The 25,460-nt window shown below is 49.5% G+C and overlaps 1 protein-coding gene across 12 annotated transcripts in view; it reads right to left on the reverse strand.

Moving 5' to 3' along the window:
• ARAP1 (ArfGAP with RhoGAP domain, ankyrin repeat and PH domain 1) overlaps window positions 1-25,460 on the reverse strand; it is a 143,644-nt gene that overhangs the window by 17,062 nt on the left and 101,122 nt on the right. For 9 of the 12 annotated variants that reach the window (XR_013392489.1, XM_077926830.1, XM_028725785.2 and 6 more), the window contains 10 exons: window positions 19,960-20,134; window positions 15,832-15,966; window positions 13,917-14,052; window positions 12,397-12,499; window positions 10,294-10,489; window positions 8,125-8,170; window positions 7,520-7,683; window positions 6,385-6,603; window positions 3,234-3,339; window positions 1,838-1,985 (listed from right to left, as the gene is read on the reverse strand). Coding sequence is in view for 11 of the 12 variants with exons in the window: in XM_077926830.1 (XP_077782956.1) it covers window positions 1,838-1,985; window positions 3,234-3,339; window positions 6,385-6,603; window positions 7,520-7,683; window positions 8,125-8,170; window positions 10,294-10,489; window positions 12,397-12,499; window positions 13,917-14,052; window positions 15,832-15,966; window positions 19,960-20,134 (1,428 nt within the window). In the remaining variant the exon portion in view is untranslated. The remainder of the gene's footprint in view (window positions 1-1,837; window positions 1,986-3,233; window positions 3,340-6,384; window positions 6,604-7,519; window positions 7,684-8,124; window positions 8,171-10,293; window positions 10,490-12,396; window positions 12,500-13,916; window positions 14,053-15,831; window positions 15,967-19,959; window positions 20,135-25,460) is intronic. The other 3 variants (XM_077926834.1, XM_077926833.1, XM_077926831.1) reach the window with 1 other exon arrangement.

The raw sequence follows: 25,460 nt of genomic DNA on the forward strand, positions 1-25,460 counted from the left end.
GCATCTGCCAGGAAAGAAAGTCAGTGTCAAAACGTTGCAATGGGGATCCAGAAAAATGGCGGTGGCAGTTTGAGGTGAGTAAGGAAACACAGCCTTGCTTCTTCCCTCGACACGTTTCGAGCGAACCTCTTTTTCACGGGCAATGCATTGCCTTTGCAGTGCAGCGAGAAGAAACCTCTGCTCCGCTGCAGCAAAACATGTTAGGCTATAGTTCCGTTCCACCTTAAAAGGGAACAGGCATGACTGTTGTGTGTCACAGGTCTGTTTACTTCCAGCACAGTCTCGGGGGGGGGGGGGGGACTTCTGTTTGTATATAGCTTTTGCATTGCTGCTGTTTTGCTGGAGACGAAGGGAAGCAGACATAGAATCATAGAGTTGGAAGAGACCACAAGGGCCATCGAGTCCAACCCCCTGCCAAGCAGGAAACACCATCAGAGCACTCCTGACATATGGTTGTCAAGCCTCTGCTTAAAGACCTCCAAAGAAGGAGACTCCACCACACTCCTTGGCAGCAAATTCCACTGTCGAACAGCTCTTACTGTCAGGAAGTTCTTCCTAATGTTTAGGTGGAATCTTCTTTCTTGTAGTTTGGATCCATTGCTCCGTGTCCACTTCTCTGGAGCAGCAGAAAACAACCTTTCTCCCTCCTCTATATGACATCCTTTTATATATTTGAACATGGCTATCATATCACCCCTTAACCTCCTCTTCTCCAGGCTAAACATGCCCAGCTCCCTTAGCCGTTCCTCATAAGGCATCGTTTCCAGGCCTTTGACCATTTTGGTTGCCCTCCTCTGGACACGTTCCAGTTTGTCAGTGTCCTTCTTGAACTGTGGTGCCCAGAACTGGACACAGTACTCCAGGTGAGGCATGTTTTCCTTTGTTCCTGAACTATGCTGAATAAAATGCTGCACATTATGCTTACACATTTCTCTGTCCGCCTCTTCTGCTGTGTGAAGATTTACACACTCTGCTGATAGAGCGTGCACGGGTCTCTAAAAGTATCTGAGGCTCGTGTCGCTGATTGATGCTGTTTCGAAGGGAGACCAGTGATCGTCCGGCTGCCAGCCGGTGGCTGGAGCCAGCTGGGGGCCTGCTGAATGCCCCCATCTCCCTGGCAGTATCCCAACAAAACATGTCTCTCCCACATCGGACTCTCCAACCGCTTGGCTTCGCCCCCAATGACACACTTTTCTGTTGTCTCTTGAGGCAGAAGCAGAAAGGGGAAGCACTTGAGAGCTCAGCTGATGCCCTCCAGAGTGCTGGGCAAGAAACCTCTTTGCATTTAAGGCGAGGCACTCAACCTCCTCAGGACCAGAGCAGGAATGGGAGCTGGGGGACCTGCCTTGGCCCTGGGGCTTGAGAGGGGGAGCATGTCCTAAGAATGTGAGGGGGGCCCCCTGAAGTTGACCAAAGGCCCCCTAAGCCTGTGCCCCCCTGTGAGATTCATTCAAACTATGGGTTCCATTCATTCAAACTATGGGTTCCATTCGTTCAAACTACCATATTCTTCGCTCCATAAGACGCACTTTTTTCCTCCTAAAAAGTAAGGGGAAATCTCTGTGCGTCTTATGAAGTGAATGCTTGGTCCCTGGAGCCAAATTGCCCAGGGGCGAAAAGCAGCTCGTGCCTTTTTTTTTTTTTTTAAAGAAAGAGGGAAGGGGGTGTTGAAACGAAGCCACTGAGAGACCTCTGTGCCTCCTCCCATCCCAGTCCTGCCGAGTGACAGGCGGGGGGGCACATGTCCCACCGGCAGTCCCACCCCCAAGCCTGCTCCAGCTTGGCCCCCCTCTCACCCCAGAGGGCAAGGCGTCTCCAGCCCCCCAGCCAAACGTACGCTGAAAATGTCGACGTAGCAGCGTATGAGGTCCTCCACCACGCGCCCCGCCTTGTAGTCCTTGCCGTCCGTCTGGAAGAGCGTCGGCCCAAAGACAATGGCCAGGTTGTGCGTGGTCATCTGGTTCATGTCCGAGAAGCACTGGACCCTGCGAGGGAGGCAAAGCGGCCGCTGGGAAATGGGGAGGGGGGCCTTTCCTGCTCTCCGTCCAGCGAGAGAGAAGAGCCTCAAAGGGGCTGACCCTGTAAGGGGGTGACGCCTTAGGCTAGGGGGTGGGGATATCTATCGATTTATTGGGGGGGGCGTAATTTATTTTATTTTATTTTATTATTTGGATTTATTTTTTATTCTATTATTCATTTATTTGAAGTATTTATTTATATTAATATTTATTTATTTGGAGGATTTATTTAGTTCATTGCTTGTTTGTTTGTTTGTTTGTTTGTAGGGTTTATTTCTTTTATTATTTGTTTATCCGGGGGGGTACTTATTTTATTATTTATGCAACTTACTTGACTTATTCTTTAGTTATTTTTTCGGACCATATGTTTGGTTGGTTTGTTGTTTATTTGTTTGTTTGTTTGTTTGTGTGATTTGTTTAGTTTATTGAAGGGGCAATTTATTTTAATATTTATTTGCAGACAGGGCCCTCCTCGTCCCACCCCCACCCCCATTTACATGCGATCAATATGTGCGTGAGACGACCCAGAAACTTCATAAAGAAGTCCCTGAAACCTCACTAAATTGGCAGAACAGGGGCAGACTGGGATGTTTGCAGGCTATTTCAACGGGTTTCAATTATACACATTTTCACTTATGCGCATGGTACCTCAGAAAGTAACCCCTGTGTAAATATGGAGGGTGGTCTGCCTGTATTTATTTGCAGGGCTTGTCCCACACTCTTCATCCAAAAAGGCTCCCAAAACAGCTTAGCGTCTTCCCCCCCCCAAAAAAAAACCAACAACAACAACACCCACAACACAGAAGGGGAAAGAGATGGGGAGGGAAGAGGAAAAAGCAAAACTCAGGTGCCCATTTCTAACTTATTGCTCCTATAATGACCAGCTGGCCCAGTTCAGGGGCAGGAGCCTCCAGCAAAGTGTGAAATGGGCCGCCAGCGTCCTTTTTCTCCTGCTGACGTAGCCGGATGGAACGGCTCCCCCCCCCCCCAGGTGACGATGCCTGACTGACATCCGTCAGAAGCAGGCCTGGGTGAGGCAACCCAGGTGACTCTTGGTTTTGCTCCCTTGCAGCCACCCACCCACCGGGGACCTCTGCGTCCAAGCACCCCTCTCCACCCAGGTGTGCTGGCCAACTAGAGGGTGCGGGGGCAGGTCCAGCCAAGGTGGGCGGCCTAGGCAGAAGGGTGGCCCGAGACCTGCGACGCCCTTCTCACCTGTACAGGTGATTGATGAGCGCTTTCACCGTGGCTCTGTTGACGGCGGGGAGGCTGCTGAGGAGCTTCCGATAGCGGCCGACCTTCTCCTTGTCGTCCTCGATGGCTGAAATGGCGAGAGAGATGCAAATAAGAAATCAAGATAGCAAACTCGTAATAAAAGAATGGAAACAGAAGGGACATTTTTTCATATGTGGTGGGAATGCAAGAAACTGAAAAGCTTTTGGGAAATGATATACAATGAAATGAAAAAGATGTTAAGATATACTTTTGTAAAAAGACCGGAGGCTTTTCTTTTAGGGATTGTAGGAAAGGATGTAAGAAGAAAAGACTGTAAACTCTTTCAATATGCGGTAACGGCGGCCAGAATCTTGATTGCCCAGAAATGGAAACAAGAGGAAATACCGACGATAGAGGAATGGAGACTGAAATTGATAGACTATGCGGAATTGGATAAATTAACTGGGAAAATTAGATATACTAAAGACCAAAAGTTCATCGAAGACTGGGGAAAGTTTGTAGACTATCTGAAAAACATATGTGGTGTGAATATAACGCTAGCGGGATTTCAAGAGGCACTGTAAAGAAGGAGAAGTATTGTCAGTAGTAAATAGTGGGAGAAGGGAAGTGTAATGGCAATATGAAAGGAGGACTGTGTAATTACAGTTATGAATACGGATGATTGTCAGAGACGCTGAGGGAAGTTCAAAAAAACAAACAAGAAGTAATTTGTTGTATTTTGGAAAACTGTATAAATGTTCGAAAAATAATAAAAAAAATATGGAGAAAAAAGAATGGAAATGGCTTATTGAATATTTACAGGTAAGCTGTAAACAGATCAGAACATTGGTGGGATTATTGTAATAACCGGCAGTTTTATAAGAGTGGACCCTCCAGGTACGAACTTAATTTGTTCTGGGGGTCCGTTCGCACCCCAAAAATTACGTAAATAGAGGCGCACTTCTGCGCATGCGTGCGGCGCAATTGAGCGCTTCTGCGCATGCGCGCGCGGCAAAACCCGGAAGTATACACTTCCAGTTTGCCGTGGCCGTAACCCGAAGATTCTGTATCCAGAGGGATACGTAAGTAGAGGTACGGCTGTATATTTAAAGTAGATGAATAAAGGAGCAAATTAAGTTAATCGGGATATGCAGAAGGTATTAAAAATAAATTGAAGGAACCGCAGAAAGAGGGGGAAAGGAAGTCAAGTTTTGGAATGTGAAAAAGATTGTAAAATTAGTGAAATGTAAAAACCTGAAAAGCATAAATAAAATTTAAGAGAGAGAGAGAGAGAGAGAGAGAGGGAGGGAGAGAGAGGGAGAGATTCAAAGCCATGAGCAGGATTCTGGCAGGGACAGAGATGTTATGGCGAGCGTCTCCCAGCATTGTGCCGGAAGGGAGCAGTGGTGTTTTGGGATGGAAAGTCTCTGCGAAGGAACATCCTTCAAGACCAGCTCCGTTCGGGCAGGGCAGGAAAACCTGGAGCCAGGAACAGCTCCAGATGCAGAAGGCAGCTAGCCAGAGCCAAGGTCCAGCCAGCTCCCTTTTCTGATATCCTACCTAAGCCAGAATTGATGAACAGCAACAACCTCCATAGGAAACTGTGCCCAATAGCCGTGAGTGGTGTGGGAGCAGCCGGTATAAAGGATGCAGCTACACATCACAGAAGCACAGAATTGTAGAGTTGGAAGGTACCCCAGGGGGTCATTTAGTCCAACCCCCTGCAATGGATGAATCTTTTGCCCAACGTGAGACTCGAACTCATGACCCTGCAGTTAAGAGTCGCATGCTCTGCCAACTGAGCTGCCAGACTGCTGTCTCTCCCAGGTCTTGAAAGATCGCCTGATTCTGCATTCCAGGCAAGACAGATCAACTGACCTTAGCCTACAGCATATAGCTGGATTTCTTAATCACAGAATGGTAGACTATATGGGTCATTGGCCTGATCTAGACAGCATCTTAAAAAGCAGAGACATCACCTTGCCAACAAAGGTCTGTATAGTAAAAGCTCTGGTTTTCCCAGTAGTGATGTATGAAAGTGAGAGCTGGACCATAAAGAAGGCTGATGGCCGAAGAATGGATGCTTTTGAATTATGGTGCTGGAGGAGACTCTTGAGAGTCCCATGAGCTGCAAGAAGATCAAACCTCTCCATTCTGAAGGAAATCAGCCCTGAGTGCTCACTGGAAGGACAGATCCTGAAGCTGAGGCTCCAAGACTCTGGCCACCTCATGAGAATAGAGGACTCCCCGTAAAAGCCCCTGATGTTGGGAAAGATGGAGGGCACAAGGAGAAGGGGACAACAGAGGACGAGATGGTGGGACAGTGTTCTCGAAGCTACCAGCATGAGTTTGACCAAAGTGCGGGAGGCAGTGGAGGACAGGAGGGCCTGGCGTGCTCTGGTCCAGGGTGTCACGAAGAGTCGGACACGACTAAACAACAACAACAACAAAAGCAAGCTCTTCTTGTGTGTGTGGTTTATAGCAATAAAACATAAAAGCCAGACAATAAAAACCATTAACCAGGGCCAGAATGTCCCCGACAGCCTAACCTGAGTTTCAGGTGTCCCATAGCTGAGAAGGCAAAGTAGTATAATTAATTTTCTAATGTACATTTTCAGTCCTGTTGCAAGGAGACAACTACGCCCCCCTGAACCAGCAGGGGGCGCAAAAGTGATTTGTCTGCGCCGTATTATTCCCATGAGAAGTCAGAGATCCCAGGATTTAAGGAAGCAGGAGGGGCGTTTTTTCATAGCTAAAAAGCACCCTGAGCTGTTTCCAAGAGAAATAACTCTGGCTCCAAAAATAGGTGTGCGTTTCTTTAAGGAGGGACCGGCTGCTCTGAGATGCAGCATGCGCTATGAGCATTAAAAACAGATGTGATTGATGGAAGTAAAAAAAAAACTGTATAAGGTGTTAATGTGTGTTTAAGTATTGTTGAAAATGATATGTTAAAAATCTAATAAAAATGTATACATATAAAAAATAAAAGCTGCCCAAGTTGGTGGCCGTCGCTGTCTCCTGTGGCAGGAGGTTCCGCAGTTTAACAACGGAGCGGCGCTTCTGTGGCTGCCGTGTTGATGTCAACGAGGTCCAAGGGGCAGGCGCCTTCCTCGGAGGTTGAATCTGGGAGAGAAGGCCATTGTGCACCAACCTTTACCTGTTGCCTTCAGCCAGGCCGGGGAAGAATCTTTGGTGAAGAGCCCGTCTTCCACGTCCCGGAAGAATCTCTTGAGGGTGTTGGCCACGTCGTCCACCTGGTGCTCCCCTTCCTTGAGCCGCACCCTGCGGGCGTCCTTGCGGAGGATCTCCAAGAGGCCCGTCGTCTTGGAGTTCTGTCCGCTCTTCCGATAGATTCCTTCCGAGGTTAGCCCTGGGGGAATAATAATAATAATAATAATAATAATAATAATAATAATAATTGCTGTCTGATGCTAGAGAGAGAGGGAGCCATGTTGCAGTGCTCCGTGTGTGTTTATATGTAAATAAAGTAGATTAGCCAAAATGCTGAGTTGCTGAGGTCTGTTGCACAAGCTGCAAAGACTCTACGGATCCCTAAGTGTGCCGGTCTGTTGGCATCAGTCACTGTGATGTTCGGGCTGAAGAAAGCTTTTGAAGTTCCCGAACGATCAACTGATGGTTAAGTCAAAGCGACTATGGGGTTCCGGCGCTTTCAGGCCAAGGGAGTCGGCGTTTGTCCACAGACAGCTTTCTGGGTCATGTGGCCAGCAGGACTAAAGCGCTTCTGGTGCAACAGGACACCATGACAGAAACGGAGTGCACGGAAACGCCGTTTACCTTCCTTCCGAAGCGGTACCGATTTACCTACTTGCAGTTGATGTGCTTTCGAACTGCTAGGTTGGCAGGAACAGGGACCGAGCAACAGGAGCTCATCCTGTCATGGGGATTCGAACCGCCGACCTTCTGATCGGCAAGCCCAAGAGGCTCAATGGTTTAGACCACAGCACCACCCGCATCCCTATCAAGGTAAAGGTAAAAGGTAAGGGACTCCTGGACGGTTAAGTCCAGTCAAAGGCGACTACGGGGTTGCGGCGCCCATCTTGCTTTCAGGCCGAGGGAGCCGGCGTTTGTCCACAGACAGCTTTCTGGGTCATGTGGCCAGCAAGGAGCTCACGGTGGAACACACAGTTCTCTCCCCAACACACTCCAAATTCACCTTCACAACAACCCTGTGAGTTAGATTAGGCTGAGAGAGAGAGAGTGATTGCCCAAGGTCACCTAGTAGGATTCACGACTGAGTGTTTCCCCGGCACACAAACCCAACATACCACACTGCGTGATATAATCGATGCATCGGTCCACAATGATGGGGACGTCTGTGTCTGTGAGCTGCTGTTCGGACAAGGTGTCTCCCGAGCTTCCAGCCGCCTTTTGGATGGCGTTGACCCAACCCAGGAAGTCCAGTTTCCTCTCGCCTTGGATGTAGAGCGTCCTGGGGGAGATACGTCAGAAACCGGGTGTGAAAGATATGAAAGACGTATAAAAAGATTCCCTTCATTTTTAAGGTGGCGCAACAGGCGCGGTCCCACCGTGTGCCGAATTCTCGCGCCGCCCAGGGCGCTGCTGAAATTTGACAGCCCAAACTCCACCACTGGGCTGGACCACGTGATCTCTGCAGGTCTTTTATCATTTCAATTTTATTTCATTTAATACCTGGCATGTTCTGCTAGGCTGCAAAGGAATCATCAGCTGTTTCAACATACTTTGGAAGTCGCCTGGCAGGGCAGGATGCAAAACATTTTATAACAAATGTGCAAAAGGAAATAACGTGGGGAGTGGAGGAACAGAAGATCTGGTAACATAAGGCTTGCTTTTCAATTTTCATCCCATCCCAGGTTCCGTCCCACCCCACCCCCCAAAAAAAACCATTTACCTTCTCCTCTCCACCAGCACAAGAACTTCATTGTCTCCCTGGATGGCTGTAAGGCAAAAACCGGCATTAATGCTTAGGGATGCAACCTGCCGTTGGTTTGAGTGGTGTCAGGGACTGGCAAGAAGACTGCCACATGGGCATCGGGAGAAGTGGGCACGGAGACTGGCTGGGAAGATGTGGGGCTCGGTGATGCGGAGGAACCTGTGACAGCCAGGAAAAGAGGGCTAGAGGCAGGCGATGCTGAAGGGCTGCTGAGCAAAGAACAGGTGCAAGAGGAAGAGAGGTCAGGCTGGTGGAGAGTCAAGAGTCCATTGTACTGTGGAGAGGGTATTAACTTATGGTCTGTGTGTGTGGTTTGGGAGCTGCACGGTCAGGGAAAAAACAATGCTGTCCAGGGTTGTAAAGACTGTGGAGAGAATAATTGGGTGCACTCTTCCCACCTTGGATCAAATCTACGCTTCCAGGTGCCATAAGAAAGCTGCAGAGATATTGCGCACCCCGGAAGTGATACATGATGGGATGAAGAACAGCCTTTAATGTCCTAATCATTTAGTTGGGAGGAAGTGATAGTGCTGGGGACCTTCTTTGATGTTGGACATTGTTTTCAGAAAGTGAGGCGTTGGGAGGGTGTGGCTAATGAATAATCTGTACAAAGGTAAAGGACCCCTGGACTGTTAAGTCCAGTCAAAGGTGACTATGGGGTTGTGGCGCTCATCTCGCTTTACTGGCCAAGGGAGCTGGCATTTGTCCGCAGACAGCTTTCCGGGTCATGTGGCCAGCAGGACTAAACCGCTTCTGGTGCAATGGGACACCGTGACGGAAACCAGAGTGCACAGAAATGCCCCCAATCCATAACAAACACTACAATTCTACACACACACCCCTAAAATTTTCTGTTTTACAATTTAAAATACTCATTTTACATCCTTAAGGTATCAGTGACTTCCCCTGTCCGCCCTGTGGAACGCCCTTCCATCAGATGTCAAGAAAATAAACAACTATCAGACTTTTAGAAGACACCTGAAGGTAGCCCTGTTTAGGGAAGCTTTTAATGTGTGAAGTTTTATTGTGTTTTTAATATTCTGTTGGCAGGCGCTCAGAGTGGCAGGGGAACCCAGCCAGGTGGGTGGGGGAAGAAGAAGAAGAAGAAGAAGAAGAAGAAGAAGAAGAAGAAGAAGAAGAAGAAGAAGAAGAAGAAGAAGACGTGCCTTTTCCCAACATGTAAGTGTGCTTTGGACAATAAAGAGTTTGTTCCTCCCTCAAGGCATTCCTTGCCAACCTGGTGCCCGCCAGATGTCTTGGACTACAACTCCCAGCGCCAGCACAGCTGCCCGACGCCGTAGGAAGATGGCAGCACTGCCGTGTCGGACGCGGTGGGTGATGGCAGTTGTGGTCCAAAATATCTTGAAGGCCTCAGGTAGGGGAAAGCCGGTTTAGAGGGTTGGCAAGTCAACGAGCTTCGGTTGGCGAGAGAGCGGGGGACGCCCGCACCCCATGAGAAAAATCAACAATCATTTAAGACAGTGGTCAGCAAACTTTTTCAGCAGGGGGCTAGTCCACTGTCCCTCAGATCTTGTGGGGGGCCGGACTATTTTTTTTGGGGGGGGTGAACGAATTCCTATGCCCCACAAATAACCCAGAGATGCATTTTAAATAAAAGGACACATTCTACTCAGGTAAAAACACGCTGATTCCCAGACCGTCTGTGGGCTGGATTTAGAAGGCAATTGAGCCGGAGCCGGCCCCCAGGCCTTAGTTTGCCTACCCATGGTTTAAGACTTTCAAAAAGTGAAAAGAACAACAGCAAAGAGATTAAACGGGGCATCAGGGTCGAAACCCCAAGCGGAAAATGCTTTCAGCCTAAAAGGGGAGAGCGAAGGCACCTGCATCGTACCAATAGGCAGGGAGTTCCAGAGTGAATAATTGGGTTCTTACAAATCTGGAAATGGTCTGTCTGCCATCAGAGCAGTACAGTGGGCACATGTGGGGCACAGATAACTCCTGGTTCAGAGCACCCAGAGAGGTATATTAGGGGAAAGGACGACTGGGTGGAGATGGAGAACTGCTTTGAGGATTTGTTCTGCCCAAGAGGAGGGGGGTTCTGCTGGGATGCCTGGGAAAGCCTGGCACCCTGGCATTTTCCCTGCCCCCCAGCCCCCGGGTACTCACAGAGCTCCTGCAGCTTCCTCAGGTGCACAGCCTCCTCCTTCTCGCTGCCTTCCAGGTAGGCGTAGAGGGTGCCCTGCGCCAGCGCAAACCAGCCCTCCTTGGCCCGCTCCAGGTTCAGGCCGCCTTTGTACTGCAGCCGCCCGAGGCGCTCAAAGTCGTGGGAAAGCAAGCCGTCGACACCCGGGGGGACGAAGGACTGGAAGGAAACACAACCGGCAGGCAAAGTGAAAAGGAACGCCACGTTTTGGGAATAGTAAAGGTAAAGGGACCCCTGACCATTAGGTCCAGTCGCGGACGACTCTGGGGTTGCGGCGCTCATCTCGCTTTATTGGCCGAGGGAACCGGCGTACAGCTTCCGGGTCATGTGGCCAGCAGGACTAAGCCGCTTCTGGCAAACCAGAGCAACGCACGGAAACGCCGTTTACCTTCCCGCCGGAGTGGTACCTATTTATCTACTTGCACTTTGAGGTGCTTTCGAACTGCTAGGTTGGCAGGAGCAGGGACCGAGCAACGGGAGCTCACACCGTCGCGGGGATTCGAACTGCCGACCTTCTGATCGGCAAGTCCTAGGCTCTGTGGTTTAACTCACAGCGCCACCTGCGTCCCTGTTTTGGGAACAGGTGATCGTTAAACGAAGCAGGAACTGGAATACAGTGGACGCTCAGGTTGGAAACATGATCCGTGCGGGATTCACATTCACAACCCGCAGTATCCGAAACCCGCAGTCTGCACATGTGCATGCGTGGATTGCGATTCGGCGCTTCTGCGCATGTGCAAAGCATGATTTAGCGCTTCTGCGCATGCGTGACTGCCGGAAGTAACCCGTTCCAGTACTTTTGGGTTTCGGTGCGTCTGTAACCCAAAAAAATGCAACCTGAAGCATCTGTAACCCAGGTATGACTATATGTGCAGCCAATGAAAAATGAAGAAGGGGGGTGGGAATTAATCATAAGGAAGAAAAATATCATGGGAGGGGCCGGGGAAGTCAACTTTTAAACTAGTACAGTGGTACCTTGGTTCTCAAACGCCTTGGTTCTCAAACACCGAAAACCCGGAAGTAAATGTTCCGGTTTTCAAACATTTTTCGGAAGCTGAATGTCTGATGCGGCTGTCAGCTATTGTTTCTGGGGCGCCTGCACCAATCAGAAGCTGCGCTTGGTTTTCGAACATTTCGGAAGTCAAATGGACTTCCAGAACGGATTAAGTTTGGCGCTTATGTTTTTGCTATTTATTTTGCGCTTTTGTGGCTTTTTCAGTTAATTTGTTTCTGTGACTGTGTGGAACCCAGTTCAGCTACTGATTGATTGATTGTGTGACTGCAGAAATGGATAAAAGCCCCCCATCCAGACAATGACTATCATCAATGCAGGTAAGAAAATAATAATAATTTTAATTTTTATCACCTACAATACTGTCTTATTTATTTTATAGTACAGTACATTGTTTATTGCTTTCATTTTATGGGTCAATGGTCTCGTTAGATATGCTTCCGACCTGAGTGCCACACTTCCATTTTGAGTGTTACACTGAGGTCTGTCTGTTTTTGCTATTTATTTCAAGTTTTTGTGACTCTTTTTGTTTTGTTTTTGTGACTGTGCGGAACCCAGTTCAGTTACTGATTGACTGATTGTGTGACTGCAGCACATTGATTATTGCTTTCATTTAATGGATCAATGGTCTTGTTAGATAGTAAGATTCATGTTAAATTGCTGTTTTAGGGGTTGTTTTTAAAAGTCTGGACCGCATTCCTTTCTATGGGAAAGCGCACCTTGGTTTTGGAACGCTTTGGTTTTGGAACGGACTTCCAGAACGGACTAAGTTTGGGAACCAAGGCACCACTGTATTAAATTTCATGTGAACTGGTTACATTTTTTTTGAAAGGCAAACAAAATTCATTGGCAATGGAAACGCAACAGAGCTCAGGAATAACCAACCGCACAGCTGGCAGGGGGGTGGAATTCGCTCTGCAAGACCCACATTGCGGCGCAGGAAGGGAGCATTGCAGAGGGGTGCTTTCTAGCCCCACCCCAGAAGATGCCAAGCCCCCACAAGCTGGGATTCGAGTTTCCCAGAGCTGGAGAAGTACCTGCCGGACGCTCTCACCTTTCCAATGCATTTGACCCACTCCCGGATGGCCTCGGGACAGTCCAGCCCAAAGAGGTAGAGCCTCTCCGCTTCTATATAGACCTCAAAAGTGCAGGTGAACCTACAGCAAAAGACAAGTTTTTTTTTATAGTGGTGTCATTTTACTACTGTGGGATGTGAAACACAAGAGCAGTCAGGTACAACATTCCTAGAGTGAACATGTTTACACATGGGGAGGAATGTTTGTCCAGCCAGCAGCTAAACTTCCAGTTTCCTTCTGAGCTGGGACAGACTTCCTCTGCATGTGACTAGAGGTGGGCGTGGCCTCACCTGTGCAGGTAATGACAAAAGCACAGGGCAGGGCAGCCATCTCTCGCTTCTTTGACTACATGCATCGAAGAAGCAACATCTGATTAGCCAAAGATAAAAGCAGCAATGCAAAAGCCAGCTGCAGGTGGCTGGAAAGCAAAACAGGATGTTGCTGTCTGGAACTGTACTGTTGGAGAAAAGGGGCAGTCTTTTCTCTGTGCTGAGCACCGGATGTTAGCTCAGAGTGTCATCTGACCTGGAAGTGCAGGGGCGGAGTTGTGACTCTTCTAATGGAGTCTGAAGGGTGCAGTCACGATTCTATGTACTGCTGAATGACAGGAATAAAACATGTAAATAGGACTCCTGTCTGTCTCATTTCCCCTCCCTGGGGGGGAAAGCTGGAAGAGAGAAGCAGAGGGTGTGTTCTTTCTCACGTCTAATGAGAAGAATCGCCGATATACGACCTAGTCTGCCGGGAGACGCAGACGGAAGGTAAACAAGTGTCTCACTCAGCTGCCTCAGGGGAGGCCAGGTACCTCTGACTGTGAGCTGAGATACTGACAGTTCTCTTGCCCTCCAGCCAAGAGAGGACAAAGGGACTGTCTTCTTATGAGATAGTTTCCAGGTATATGTTACTTTTCTAAGCTGAATCTGCCTTCTGGGATCCGATTGTGAACAGAATGATGTGTGAGTAAACTCTTTTTATACTTTTCTAGAAGACTGTGTCGTGTCTTATCTTTTATGAGGGAATAAGGGGGAAATACCAGAACAGGTATTAGAGAGGCTTTAGCGAGCCTGAGCAAACGCATCCGCTGCGAGTTTAAAAAGGGGAATGTTACTCTGCTAAATTATGAAACTTGTTAACACAAGTTGGAAAGGCTATAATCAAAAAAATATATCCTCTCCTGCATCCCTGAACATTCCCACAACTACCTGCATTTCAAGGGATCATTTTTATATGGATTCCATTCCGTTACAGTTTAATTGCTTCTTAGCTACGATCCTTTATATGCTTTCGACCTTTTGCATTTTATCTGTGTCATTTGGTGGAAGCCCGTCGGGGGGGAAAGGCAGGGCATAAATTAAACGGATGATTATAATGGTAATAATAATTATGGTCAGTTTCATTACTTAGGACCCCACTTCCTCAGTAGGGTGATGAACCAAGCACCCTACCCTGGGGGTACCCCTAACCCCCCCCCATGCACAAAGGGGGCAGCCCTGCTCACCCGTGGGCCTCCGGGGGGTTATTCACCAGGCAGGCCACCTCCTGCATCCGGATCTCTCCGTTTGGCACGGTGCTGGTGTTGTTGTCGTAGTAACTGAAGATGCCCTCGTGGAGTCTGCACCAGCGGCGGCTGAACTCTAAGTGGGGAAGGAGTCAAGCGTTACCCAAAAAAGCAAAGAAAGGGAGAGGCATAGCTCAGCTCAGGGAGAGAACAAGACCCATCGCTGGAGCACACTTCAAGGCAATGCAAGGAACGGTCCCTTATGGGTGGCTTCCAACACAATATTAAAATACCGTATTTTTCGCTCCATAGGGCGCACCGGACCATAGGGCGCACCTAGTTTTTAGGGGGGGGAATAAAAAAAAATTATCCCCCCCCCCGCCAGCCCCAAAGAGCAAAGAAGCCAAGACAGCAAGCGGGATCCATCCCTCTGGCTGTCTTGGCTTCCTCTTTAGCTGCGCACAACCTATCCAGCCGGGAGAGGCTGCACACGGCATTTGGATGGATCCTGCTCACTGTCTTGGATTCGTTTTTAGCCGCGGGGCTGGGGCGGGGGAACCCCGAGCTTCCCCCAGCCCCCAGAACAGGTCCAGGAGCGGCGGCAAGGTTGCGCGCAGCCTTGCTGCCGCTCCCAGAGCTTGCGGGGCTGGAGGCGCGCGCCAAAGGCTTGGGGATAGCTGCCTGAAGCCCGGGGAGAGCAGCGGGAGTTGGCACTGCGCTCCCCGGGCTTCAGGCTGCAGGCTGCTATCCGCAAGCCTTTGGAGCGCCGGGGAAACACTTGCTGCGCACCGACGCCTCTCGCTCTCCAGGCTTCAGCGAAAGCAACGCAGAGCCTTCGGAGCGCGGAGGGAGTACTCCCTCTGTGCTTCGGAGGTTTCCCATTGCTATCGCTGAAGTCAAGGAGCCTGCATTCACTCCATAGGTCGCACACACATTTTCCCTTCGTTTTTGGAGGGGAAAACGTGCGTCCTAGAGCGAAAAATACGGTACTTTTCTGCTATGGAGGTGCCAAAACATGTGCCCTGCCTTCAGAGCCCAACGAGTAAACACACCAAAATCAATGGACCTAAGTCGGTCACGCCCATTAATTTTTTTCCGGCGGGTCCACTTGACTAACGCTCAACCCTTATCACTTAAGCTGCCATCCCGTCTTGAGAGATTTTGGCAGATTATCAGCAGCCCACCCCCCTGCGCTTTCAGAAACGCTGCAAGAACCATGAGGTCTAGCAACTTGCTCAAAAAGGCAGGGCCGGATTTAGGTTTGTTGAGGCCCTAAGCTACTGAAGGTAATGGGGCCCTTTCTATGTCCAGCTGTCCTTTGCCAACAACAAATTGCCGCTGCTTTTTGTGCAGCCAATCTTGGGGGGTCCATGAGAGAGTGAAGTCAGTGATTTCGATCTCTGCTCCACGTTTCAGAGTTGCGTTTTCAAGCGGTGGCAGTGCGGGGAGGAGAGTTGACGGCTTTTCTGCCGGCCATCAGCCTCTGCCCAGTATTCCAGAAGGAGCATCTCCACCCCCATCGTTCTGCCCGGACACTGAGGTCCAGCTCCGAGGGCCTTCTGGCGGTTCCCTTGCTGCGAGAAGCCAAGTTACAGGGAACCAGGCAGAGGGCCTTCTCAGTAGTGGCACCCACCCTGTGGAACGCCCTCCCACCAGATGTGAAGGAAATAAGCAGCTATCTTATCTTTAAAAGACATCTGAAGGCAGCCCTGTTCAGGGAAGTTTTTAATATTTAATGCTGTATTGCTTTTAACACTCGATTGGGAGCCGCCCAGAGTGGCTGGGGAAACTCAGCCAGATGGGCGGGGTATAAATAATAAATTATTATTATCATTATTATTATTATTATGAACCTGCCTCGGTGCTCCAAAGCAGCCTCTGCCTCCCGCCCCGCCCCGCCCCTGCCTTGCCTCACCTTCCCGTGATTTCCGTTCATGGACCAACTTGGCCATGGAGGGCGCCTTGTAGAGGAAGCCGTTGTGAGCGACAGAAGGCAGGATGATGGAGTAGTGCTTCTCGATGTTGGTACCCATGTCCAGCTGAGGGGTCTCTGCCAAGGCAAGAGAGAAACGGGGTGAGCGGCAGCCTGGAGTCACAGGGCAGGGAGCTTTGGCCTGGAGAAGAGGAGATGGGAGTCACATTTCCAAAGGGCTGCCCCATGGAAGGTGGAGAAAGCCTGCCTGAACTCAAATGACGACAAAAAAGATTCCAGCAAAACGTCAGGAAGAACTTTCGGACGGCAAGAGCCATTCAACACTGGACTCCCTCGGGAGCTGGTGGGCTCTCCTTCCTCGAAGGCTTTTAAGCAGAGGTTGGGTGGCCACCTGTCACCGATTATTTAGCTGCAATCTCTGCATTTCGGGGGTTGGACTAGATGACCCTCGGGGTCCCTTCCAACTCGACGATTCTATGATTCTATGACAGCACCATTCGTGTCTCTCCATCACCCCTACCGTCAGACAAGCTGGAAGGTGTGCAGAGGAGGGCGACCAAGATGATCAAGGGCCTGGAAAACCAAGCCTGATGAGGAGCGGTTGAAGGAGCTGGGGGCGTTTAGCCTGGAAAAGAGGAGACTGAGAGGAGATGGGAGAGCCATCTTCGAATATCTCATAGGCTGTCCCATGGGAGAGGGAACAAGCTTGTTTTCTCCTGCTCTGGAGGGTAGGACTCGAACCCATGGCTTCGAGTCACAAGAAAGGAGATTCCGACTGAACATCAGTAAAGCTTTCTGATGGTAAGAGCTATTTCCTCTAAGTTTTCATTATCCTAGGCGGCTGCTGAAAGTGGGCCCTGAAAAAGCAAGGGGGGGGCGCATGTCCCCTCAGCCGCACTCAGGGTAGATCCTTTGAAGGGGTCCTTTCCCTTTAGTTTTCTTTTTTAAAGAAAATGAAATTAAAATTCACATGCATATATAAAGGGGTACCCAGTGAGCCCTGCCAGTTTGATTAACTGGTGGTGTCTGAAGAGGCAAGGAGGCTCATAAAACCACTTTGTGTGGGACCTTCCTACTAACTTCGCTGAATGAAACAAACAGGAAGCGAGCCAACCCCTTACAATAACCAACTAAAGGATGGAAATATACATGTTTACATGTTACATGTTATGAGTGTTGTCCGTTACGTGTATGTGAGTCCATTCCTTGTGTCTCTGTCATTTTATAAATGTTTAAGGGGTTTGTGTTTAAAATTGGCCACAACATCCACACACTGCCTTTCTTAAGTGTGCGTAGTTTAAAAATGCAAGCTTGCTTCAAATTTTAGTCTAAAGAAGCCATGTTGGACCTGATCAACTTAAATGGGGCATGTTTTTAACACTGGGAGCTGCCCAGGGTGGCTGGGGAAACTCAGCCAGATAGGCGGGGTATAAATTATTATTATTATTATTATTATTATTATTATTATTATTATTATTATTATTTGACAGCGGAACAATATCCCTTGGGAGGTGGTGGACTCTCCGTCCTTGGAGGTTTTCAAGCAGAGATCGGATGGCCATCTGTCATGGATGCTTGCGCTGAGATTCCTGAATTGCAGGGGGTTGGAATGGATGACCTTTGGGGTCCCTTCCAACTCCACGATTCTGTGATCTGCCTTCCTTTCCTCCCTTCCTGTAAAAAACACAGAGAGCGCAGGACGCCTCCTATTCCCCCCAACTCGGTTGGCCTTGCTTTTGACTGCTTCAGGGGCCCGAGCCGCCACGCCAAACAGCCCAGGGGCGTGGGGGCCAGAGAATCGATGCAAACCAGATGTGGCAGGGGGGCGGGGGAAGACCCATCAAAGCTTTGCAACGCGCGCTCAGCAAGCCTGTCTGTTTTTCCAGCCCACCCGCCTTTTGTTTTTCAAGCCGCTCAGTCACCGGCTCATCCATCTTCAGAGACAAGGCTTTTGGCCCTTCCTGCCAGTAATTCGCTCCGTGGGCTTTCCAAAAACCGAAAAGGGTGTGGGGAGAAATTTGGCCGAGGCGGAAGGGGAGCGGGGAAGGGTCAGCGCGGGGCTCTGCTGAGCTTGCCAAAAGCAGTGAGTCAGCGAAGCATCGTTCCGGGGAGGTGGCAAAAGAAGAACTTACGGCAGGGGGGAGCTGGAAATTTGGGCTTGGTTTTTTGCCGTCCTGGCGGTGGGGCTTTTGTTCCAAGCCCTGCGCAGTCTGGATTCCCAGCAAAGCTTCTTCTCCACTTCCCAGAACAGACCCCCCCATTTCTTACAATATCTGGTATTGCAGAGCTGGAGAAGCTACGGAACAGGGATGCTTCCTGCACTGCCGGGGGCTGGACTAGATGCCTCTAGAGGTCCCTTCCAACTCTACAGTTCGATGGTTTTATGACCCCGAAACTATCAAGAGGGGTGGACCAACATCCCTACAAGGAAAGGTTGCAGCATTTTGGACTTTTCAGCGTAGAGAAAAGGCGAGGAGGAGGCGACTTGATAGAAAGTTATAACGTGGAGAAAGCAAAGAGAGAAAAGGTTTCGCTCCCTTTCTCATAACACTTGCGGCCATGCCATAAAGCTGGATGTTGGAAGGTTTAGGGCAGAGAAAAGGAAGGACTTATTCACGCAGCAGGTGGTTAAACTGTGGAACTCCCCGCCACAGGGATGACCTCCAATCTGGAAGGCTTTAAAAAAGGACAAGACAAATTCATGGAGTAGCCTCAGGGACTGCTAGCCAAAAGGGTGATGTTCTGCCTTCACAAATCAGAGGCAGCGATGCTTTTGATCTAGAAGCCACCTTTGATTCCTGCTGGTGGCTGTTTTTTCCTTAAACACCAGCAAAACCTGAGGTATTCCACTTTATGCCTCCGACACATTTTCAGGTCTGTTTTCAGGTTCCAAAAAAAAAAGGGAGAACGATTCATTTCCCCAAAACCACAGGAGAGGGTGCAAAGGAGAATGGTTTTGCAGGATCCTCTCTGCAGATCCTCTCTCTCCTGCCTTGTTCTTCCATTCGGGGGGGGGGGGGGTGGGCAAGGACCATAGATGGAAGATATGCTGGAACATCACACCCAATATCCATGCCCCTCCTTCCCAATTCCGATGTGCAGAGCTGAACTGCTGGTCCGAAGTCTCCTGCTCAGATACTACAGTTCCCCAAGCAAAAATAAATGTGCAAATCATTGTTACTAGTTTCGACATTATTTTGCTATTGTCTTCCTTGGAGGGGGTGCAAACTGCTATTCTGAATGATTTTTTTTTCATAAGGTCAGGTGGCAGTCACTGGAGGAGGCGGTGCCTCAATAAAGTTTAGGAACCGCTGGTCTAGACCCTTTGCAGGTTCAGCCAGGTGCCTCACCCCCCAAATGACTGTCTTTCCTGGTCAACGTCCTCCCTGCTTTCCCACTTCACTTCTTCGGAAAGCTGGATACAGACCTCTGCAGAGTTACAGAATCACAGAAATATAAAGTTGGAGGGCCCCCTAAAGGTCCTCTAGTCCAACCCCCTTGCAATGCCCGATGCCCCCAAAAGCTGCTGCCAGTCAGAGCAGACCACCCTAGGCAGGCCCAGACAGAGAGGGGGGCATATGGGCCACTTGGCCCGGGCCTCCGATTCCAAAGGGGGCCACAGTCAGCATATTTTTAAAATGCACTATTGTACATCTAAATTTGTACATTTTGTCTTTATATGCAGATACAATTGAAGCCTTGAAATAAATTTATTTGTCAGCATTTTGTGAAAATATTTATATACTTACTTATTTATAAGACTTCCGTTATCCCCAGGGTTAAAAAAAAGGGGGGCACATTATCTACCTGGCCCGGGCCTCTGCCTGGCTCTGCAAGGCCCTGACCCTAGGCTAGAGTCTGACCTGGCTATGGGATACTGAATCAGCCGACACCTGCTGCTTGCACCCCACAACTGAGGGGTGGTGCTTCCAAATGCACCGGGGAGAGAAATAGGTTCGGGAGGCAGCCCAGAAAACTCGGGACGACACAGCGCCCTTGCTTCCTCCCCAGGCACTCGCTGTTTGGCTTGCAACATCCGCACACCGACTTGCAGGCACCCTCCGCTCCAGCCCCTCTGGCCAAATTCCTCTGCCCCTTTCCCCTCCTCACCAGAGGTCTTGTTGTGCAGCAGAAATTCCACCTGAAGCCTCCGGCCGGCCTGCTCCGCTAAGGCGATGGGCGAGGGGTAGCCGGGGTCGCCCGTGTAGCAGTTGACCTCGGCGCCGCAGAACAAGAGGGAGAGCGTCTCCGCCAGGTCACTGGTGGTCACGGCTGCGCACAGAGCCTGTTGGGGGGGGGGAGAACAAGGGGAGAGAGTTAGGCACACCTGAGAGCGAGGAGAGAGGAGGAAGGGAAGGAGGAGAGCGAGGGGGGCATCCGAACCTCTGCCCAGGCAGGTGCCCGCAAACCATCCTCAAAGCAGGGTTGGCTGAGACGGCAGGACCCGTTCGAGGGAGGCAGCCGCAAAGGGGACCTGGCTGCACAAAGGAAGTTTTCAGCCTGAGAGAAGGCAACGGGCCTTTTATCTATCGGAAGGAGGCAAGGCACCCCACGGGTGGCATTCCAGAGTCCCTGGCCAGGAGGGTGGGGACTAGGCTTTGCTGCAAATGAGAAGCAGAGAAGCCCCGGGAGGGAGGGAGGGAGAAAGTGCTGCAATCTGATCCTGCAAGGTCAGATCCCACTTAGTTGGCTCTGCCGGAGCGCAGATGGGAGGAGGGATGGAGGGAGGGGGGGAGAGTCGTGGGCCTCCCTTCCCCCAGAGCCGCATGGGGAAACAACACACGAGCTGCAAAAACAGTGCATGGAATGCAGCTCTGAACTGCTCCCAAACTCACATTTTTTAAAAGCAAAGGGCGACTCTTCCCCCGCACCAGCTGAGGGCAGGGGGCGTGCCTCATCCCCAGGCTCATTTATGCTTGCATTGATTTACAGTGGTTAGGGGACACGGGGGGCGCTGTGGGTTAAACCACAGAGCCTAAGACTTGCCAGTCGGAAGGTTGGTGGTTCGAATCCCCGCAACGGAGTGAGCTCCCGTTGCTCGGTCCCTGCTCCTGCCAACCTAGCAGTTCGAAAGCACGCCAGTGCAAATAGATAAATAGGTACCGCTCTGGCGGGAAGGTAAACGGCGTTTCCGTGCGCTGCTCTGGTTCGCCAGAATCATGCTTAGTCATGCTGGCCCCATGACCCGGAAGCTGTACGCCGGCTCCCTCAGCCAATAAAGCGAGATGCGTGCAGCAACCCCAGAGTCGTCCACGACTGGACCTAATGGTCACCTTTACCTTTACAGTGGTACCTTCGTTCTCAAACAACTTAGAACCCAAACACTGCAAACCCAGAAGTAAGTGTTCTGGTTTGCAAACTTTTTCCAGAAGCCGAACATGCTCCTTTTTGAGTGTTACTCTTCCAATTTGAGTGATACGCTGAGGTCTGTCTGTCTTCGCTATTTATTTTGCCGTTTTGTTATTGCGGCTCTTTTTGTTTTGTTTCTGTGGCGGTGTGGAACCCAGTTCAGCTACTGATTGATTGATGGTGTGACTGCAGTACATTGATTATTGCTTTCATTTTATGGATCAAGGATCTCGTTAGATAGTAAAATTCATGTTAAATTGCTGCTTTAAGGGTTGTTTTTAAAAGTCTGGAATGGATTAATCCATTCTGCATGACTTTCTATGGGGAAGCGCGCCTTGGTTTTGGAACACTTTGGTTTTGGAACGGATTCCGGAACGGATTAGGTTTGAGAACCAAAGTACCACTGTATTAAGCGGGGAAGTGGGATTGTCACAAAAAGGAGAAAGGCAAAGAATCCAATGTTGAAAGCATCCAGTGTCCCAGCCCAGAAGGACTAAAGTCCAAAAGATACAGCACAGCTCCAAAGCAATACAGTGGTACCTCGCAAGACGAATGCCTCGCAAGATGGAAAACTCTCAAGACGAAAGGGTTTTTTGTTTTTTGAGCTGCTTCGCAAGACGATTTTCCCTATGGGCTAGCTTCGCAAGACGGAAACGTCTTGCAAGTTTGTTTCCTTTTTCTTAACACCGTTAATACAGTTGCGACTTGACTTCGAGGAGCAACTCATAGCACGCGGTGTGGTAGCCTTTTTTGAGGTTTTTGAAGACTTTGGTGATTTTTGAAGCTTTTCCAAAACTTTTCTGACACCGTGCTTCGCAAGACGAAAAAAATCGCAAGACGACAAAACTCATAGAATCATAGAATCATAGAATCATAGAATCATAGAATCCCAGAGTTGGAAGAGACCACAAGGGCCATCGAGTCCAACCCCCTGCCAAGCAGGAAACACCATCAGAGCACTCCTGACATATGGTTGTCAAGCCTCTGCTTAAAGACCTCCAAAGACGGAGACTCCACCACACTCCTTGGCAGCAAATTCCACTGTCGAACAGCTCTTACTGTCAGGAAGTTCTTCCTCATGTTTAGGTGGAATCTTCTTTCTTGTAGTTTGGATCCATTGCTCCGTGTCCGCTTCTCTGGAGCAGCAGAAAACAACCTTTCTCCCTCCTCTATGTGACATCCTTTTATATATTTGAACATGGCTATCATATCACCCCTTAACCTCCTCTCGCGGAACGAATTAATTTCGTCTTGCGAGGCACCACTGTAATAAAGAATGTTGTTGTTTAGTCGTTTAGTCGTGTCTGACTCTTCGTGACCCCATAGACCAGAGCACGCCATAATAAAGAATAAATTGATCCAGAGATTCCCTTGACATATAGAGTGGTACTTTGGATTAAGTACTTAATTCGCTCCAGAGGTCCGTTCTTAACCTGAAACTGTTCTTAACCTGAAGTTTAGCTAATGGGGCTTCCTGCTGCTGCTGCGCGGCCAGAGCACAATTTCTGTTCTGTTCTGTTCTGTTCTCATCCTGAAGCAAAGTTCTTAACCTGAGGTATTATTTCTGGGTTAGCGGAGTCTGTAACCTGAAGTGTCTGTAACCCGAGGTAACACTGTAATAAGGCTTTGCCCATGCCATGCCTAATTCTACACATTTCATGTTGCATCTTCCTTGCCTTCTCTCTGAACTAAGCAATTCCGTTCGCACCCTCCAATGCTCGTCAATTTGCAATAAAAAAGGTCAGTCATCCCAGAGCACGAAAGCAAACGTCCCGGAAGCCCTGCTCACTAAGCCCATAAGCGGGAAATCCAAAGCAGGGTATAATAATAATAATATCAATAATAATTGTATAAAAAACCCAGCAGGTCAAGCGACTGAGCTTGCAAGGGATGTTCAAACGATTCCAGCTTCTTTCGCGCATTCCTTCACAGCTTCCTGACAGCTCTCTGGGGGCAGGACATTTCCGAAGAAAAAAATAAATAGGGGAGAGGCGCCGGTTTTCCACAGCCATAAAATGGCTCAGCGCACACCCTCACGGCAGGAACACAGGAAGCGGCCTCATACATTTAGAGGCAGAGAATCACAGTGTTGGAAGGGACCCCTGAGGCTCATCTAGTCCAACCCCCAACATGCTCTGAATGATGCCTCTGACGCAGGCGGTTTTGTTGAAATATGGCCCCCTTTTAAAAAATGCTCATATGCAAGGCCCTGAGGACTGGCACTCACCAGCTGCACAGATGGGCTTATGGAGGAAATTGACGCATTTATCCCCTGCTCTGGGAATGGGGAACCAATTGCAGAAGAAAGAATAGCGATACTACTACTAAAAATACTAATGCAGTGGTACCTCAGGTTACAGACGCTTCAGGTTACAGACGCTTCAGGTTACAGATGCTTCAGGTTACAGATGCTTCAGGTTACAGACACTTCAGGTTACAGACGCTTCAGGTTACAGATGCTTCAGGTTACAGACGCTTCAGGTTACAGACACTTCAGGTTACAGACGCTTCAGGTTACAGATGCTTCAGGTTACAGATGCTTCAGGTTACAGACTTCGCTAACCCAGAAATAGCACCTCGGGTTAAGAACTTTGCTTCAGGATGAGAACAGAAATCGTGCAGCGCGGCGACAGCAGGAGGCCCAATTAGCTAAAGTGGTCTTCTGGTTAAGAACAGTTTCAGGTTAAGAACGGACCTCCGGAACGAAGTAAGTACTTAACCTGAGGTACTGTACTAATAACCATGGGAGAAATGGTAGGGATTTCCTTGCTGTTGTTCTTTTAAAAGAAGATGTTTAAACTCAGCTTTGGAGGTGAGGGAAATGCACTCCGCACACGCCCAGAGGCTCTCTGCACCTCGAGACACAACACTGCAATTCATTCCTCTTCGCCCAGCTCATACAAGCTATGCACAAATTTCCTTGTTGCTTGGACACCGTTCTGGGAGTCTCGCCCAGAGCCGGATCTGGCGCAGAAGATGAAAGCCATAAGCGGAGGCAGTTCCACACACCCCCTGCCCCCCCTTCTGCTATCCAGATGACAGCATCTGCCCACCTGCCGGTCCAACTGGGCGTGGGGGACCCAGTTTCTTAACCCTCGCCCTCCCTATCCAGGAACTGGCTTTAAACGGCTCAGGACCACCTCTTGCCATATGAACCGACCCGGATATCATCTTCAGAGGCACTTCTTCATCTGCCTTCTCCTCGAGGTAGCAACACAAGAACAGGGCCTTTTCTGTGATGGCTCCCCGTTTGTGGGATGCTCTCCCCAGGGAGGCTCGCCTGGTGCTGTCCTTCTACACTAGGGATCAGCAAACGAAGGCTCGTGGGCCAGATCAAGCCCAATTGCCCTCTGGATCCGGCCCGAGGACGGTCCTGGAATCGCTGCTTGGGTCAGCATGATCATTTGGGCTGCGCCATTTTTTTTGCAATTTTTGGGGAGCAGCTTTCCCCCCCCCCACACACACACACACACTGCAGCGGCGCCTCCTCCCTCTCCCCTCCTGATTTCTCCCCACCCTGCAGAGAAAGGGAGCTTGCTTTGATTGGTGCCTGTCAATCCAAAGTCTCGCTGCCCCTGTGCTGAGGCGCAGCCCAGACTTGCCGCCTCCCCGCCAGCCTCTTTTTATTATTATTACAGTGGTACCTCGGGTTAAGTACTTAATTCATTCTGGAGGTCTGTTCTTAACCTGAAACTGTTCTTAACCTGAAGCACCACTTTAGCTAATGGGGCCTCCTGCTGCCGCTGTGCTGCCAGAGCACAATTTCTGTCCTCACCCTGAAGCAAGGTTCTTAACCTGAAGCACTATTTCTGGGTTAGCGGAGTCTGTAACCTGAAGCGTGTGTAACCTGAAGCGTATGTAACCTGAGGTACCACTGTACACAATACACGTACACAACGCACTACCTTATTTTCATAACATAAAACATTACTCTATACCTACCTATACTATACATATCAACATACTTACACACCTACCCCACACGGACACCCACAAAGTGACTTGACTTCCAGCCATTCTTGTTACGCTACTTTATTTTTCCAACTAGCTTAAACACATTTCTTTATTTCTTTAATCTCATCTTCTATCTTAACTTTACTCTCCTTTCACTGGATTCACTCAGCATCTGTCAGAAATTCTACTTTTCCCACATAATTTTTGTTGGGATTCCTTAAAGATAGCCCTCTCCTTATTCACTTTTTGTACCAGATCTCCTCTTATACAGATCAAAATGATCAGATAAGAGTAAAGGTTGCTAGGTT

This window comes from Podarcis muralis, chromosome 4, assembly GCF_964188315.1.
Source record: "Podarcis muralis chromosome 4, rPodMur119.hap1.1, whole genome shotgun sequence".
Classification (NCBI taxonomy): Eukaryota; Metazoa; Chordata; class Lepidosauria; order Squamata; family Lacertidae; genus Podarcis; species Podarcis muralis.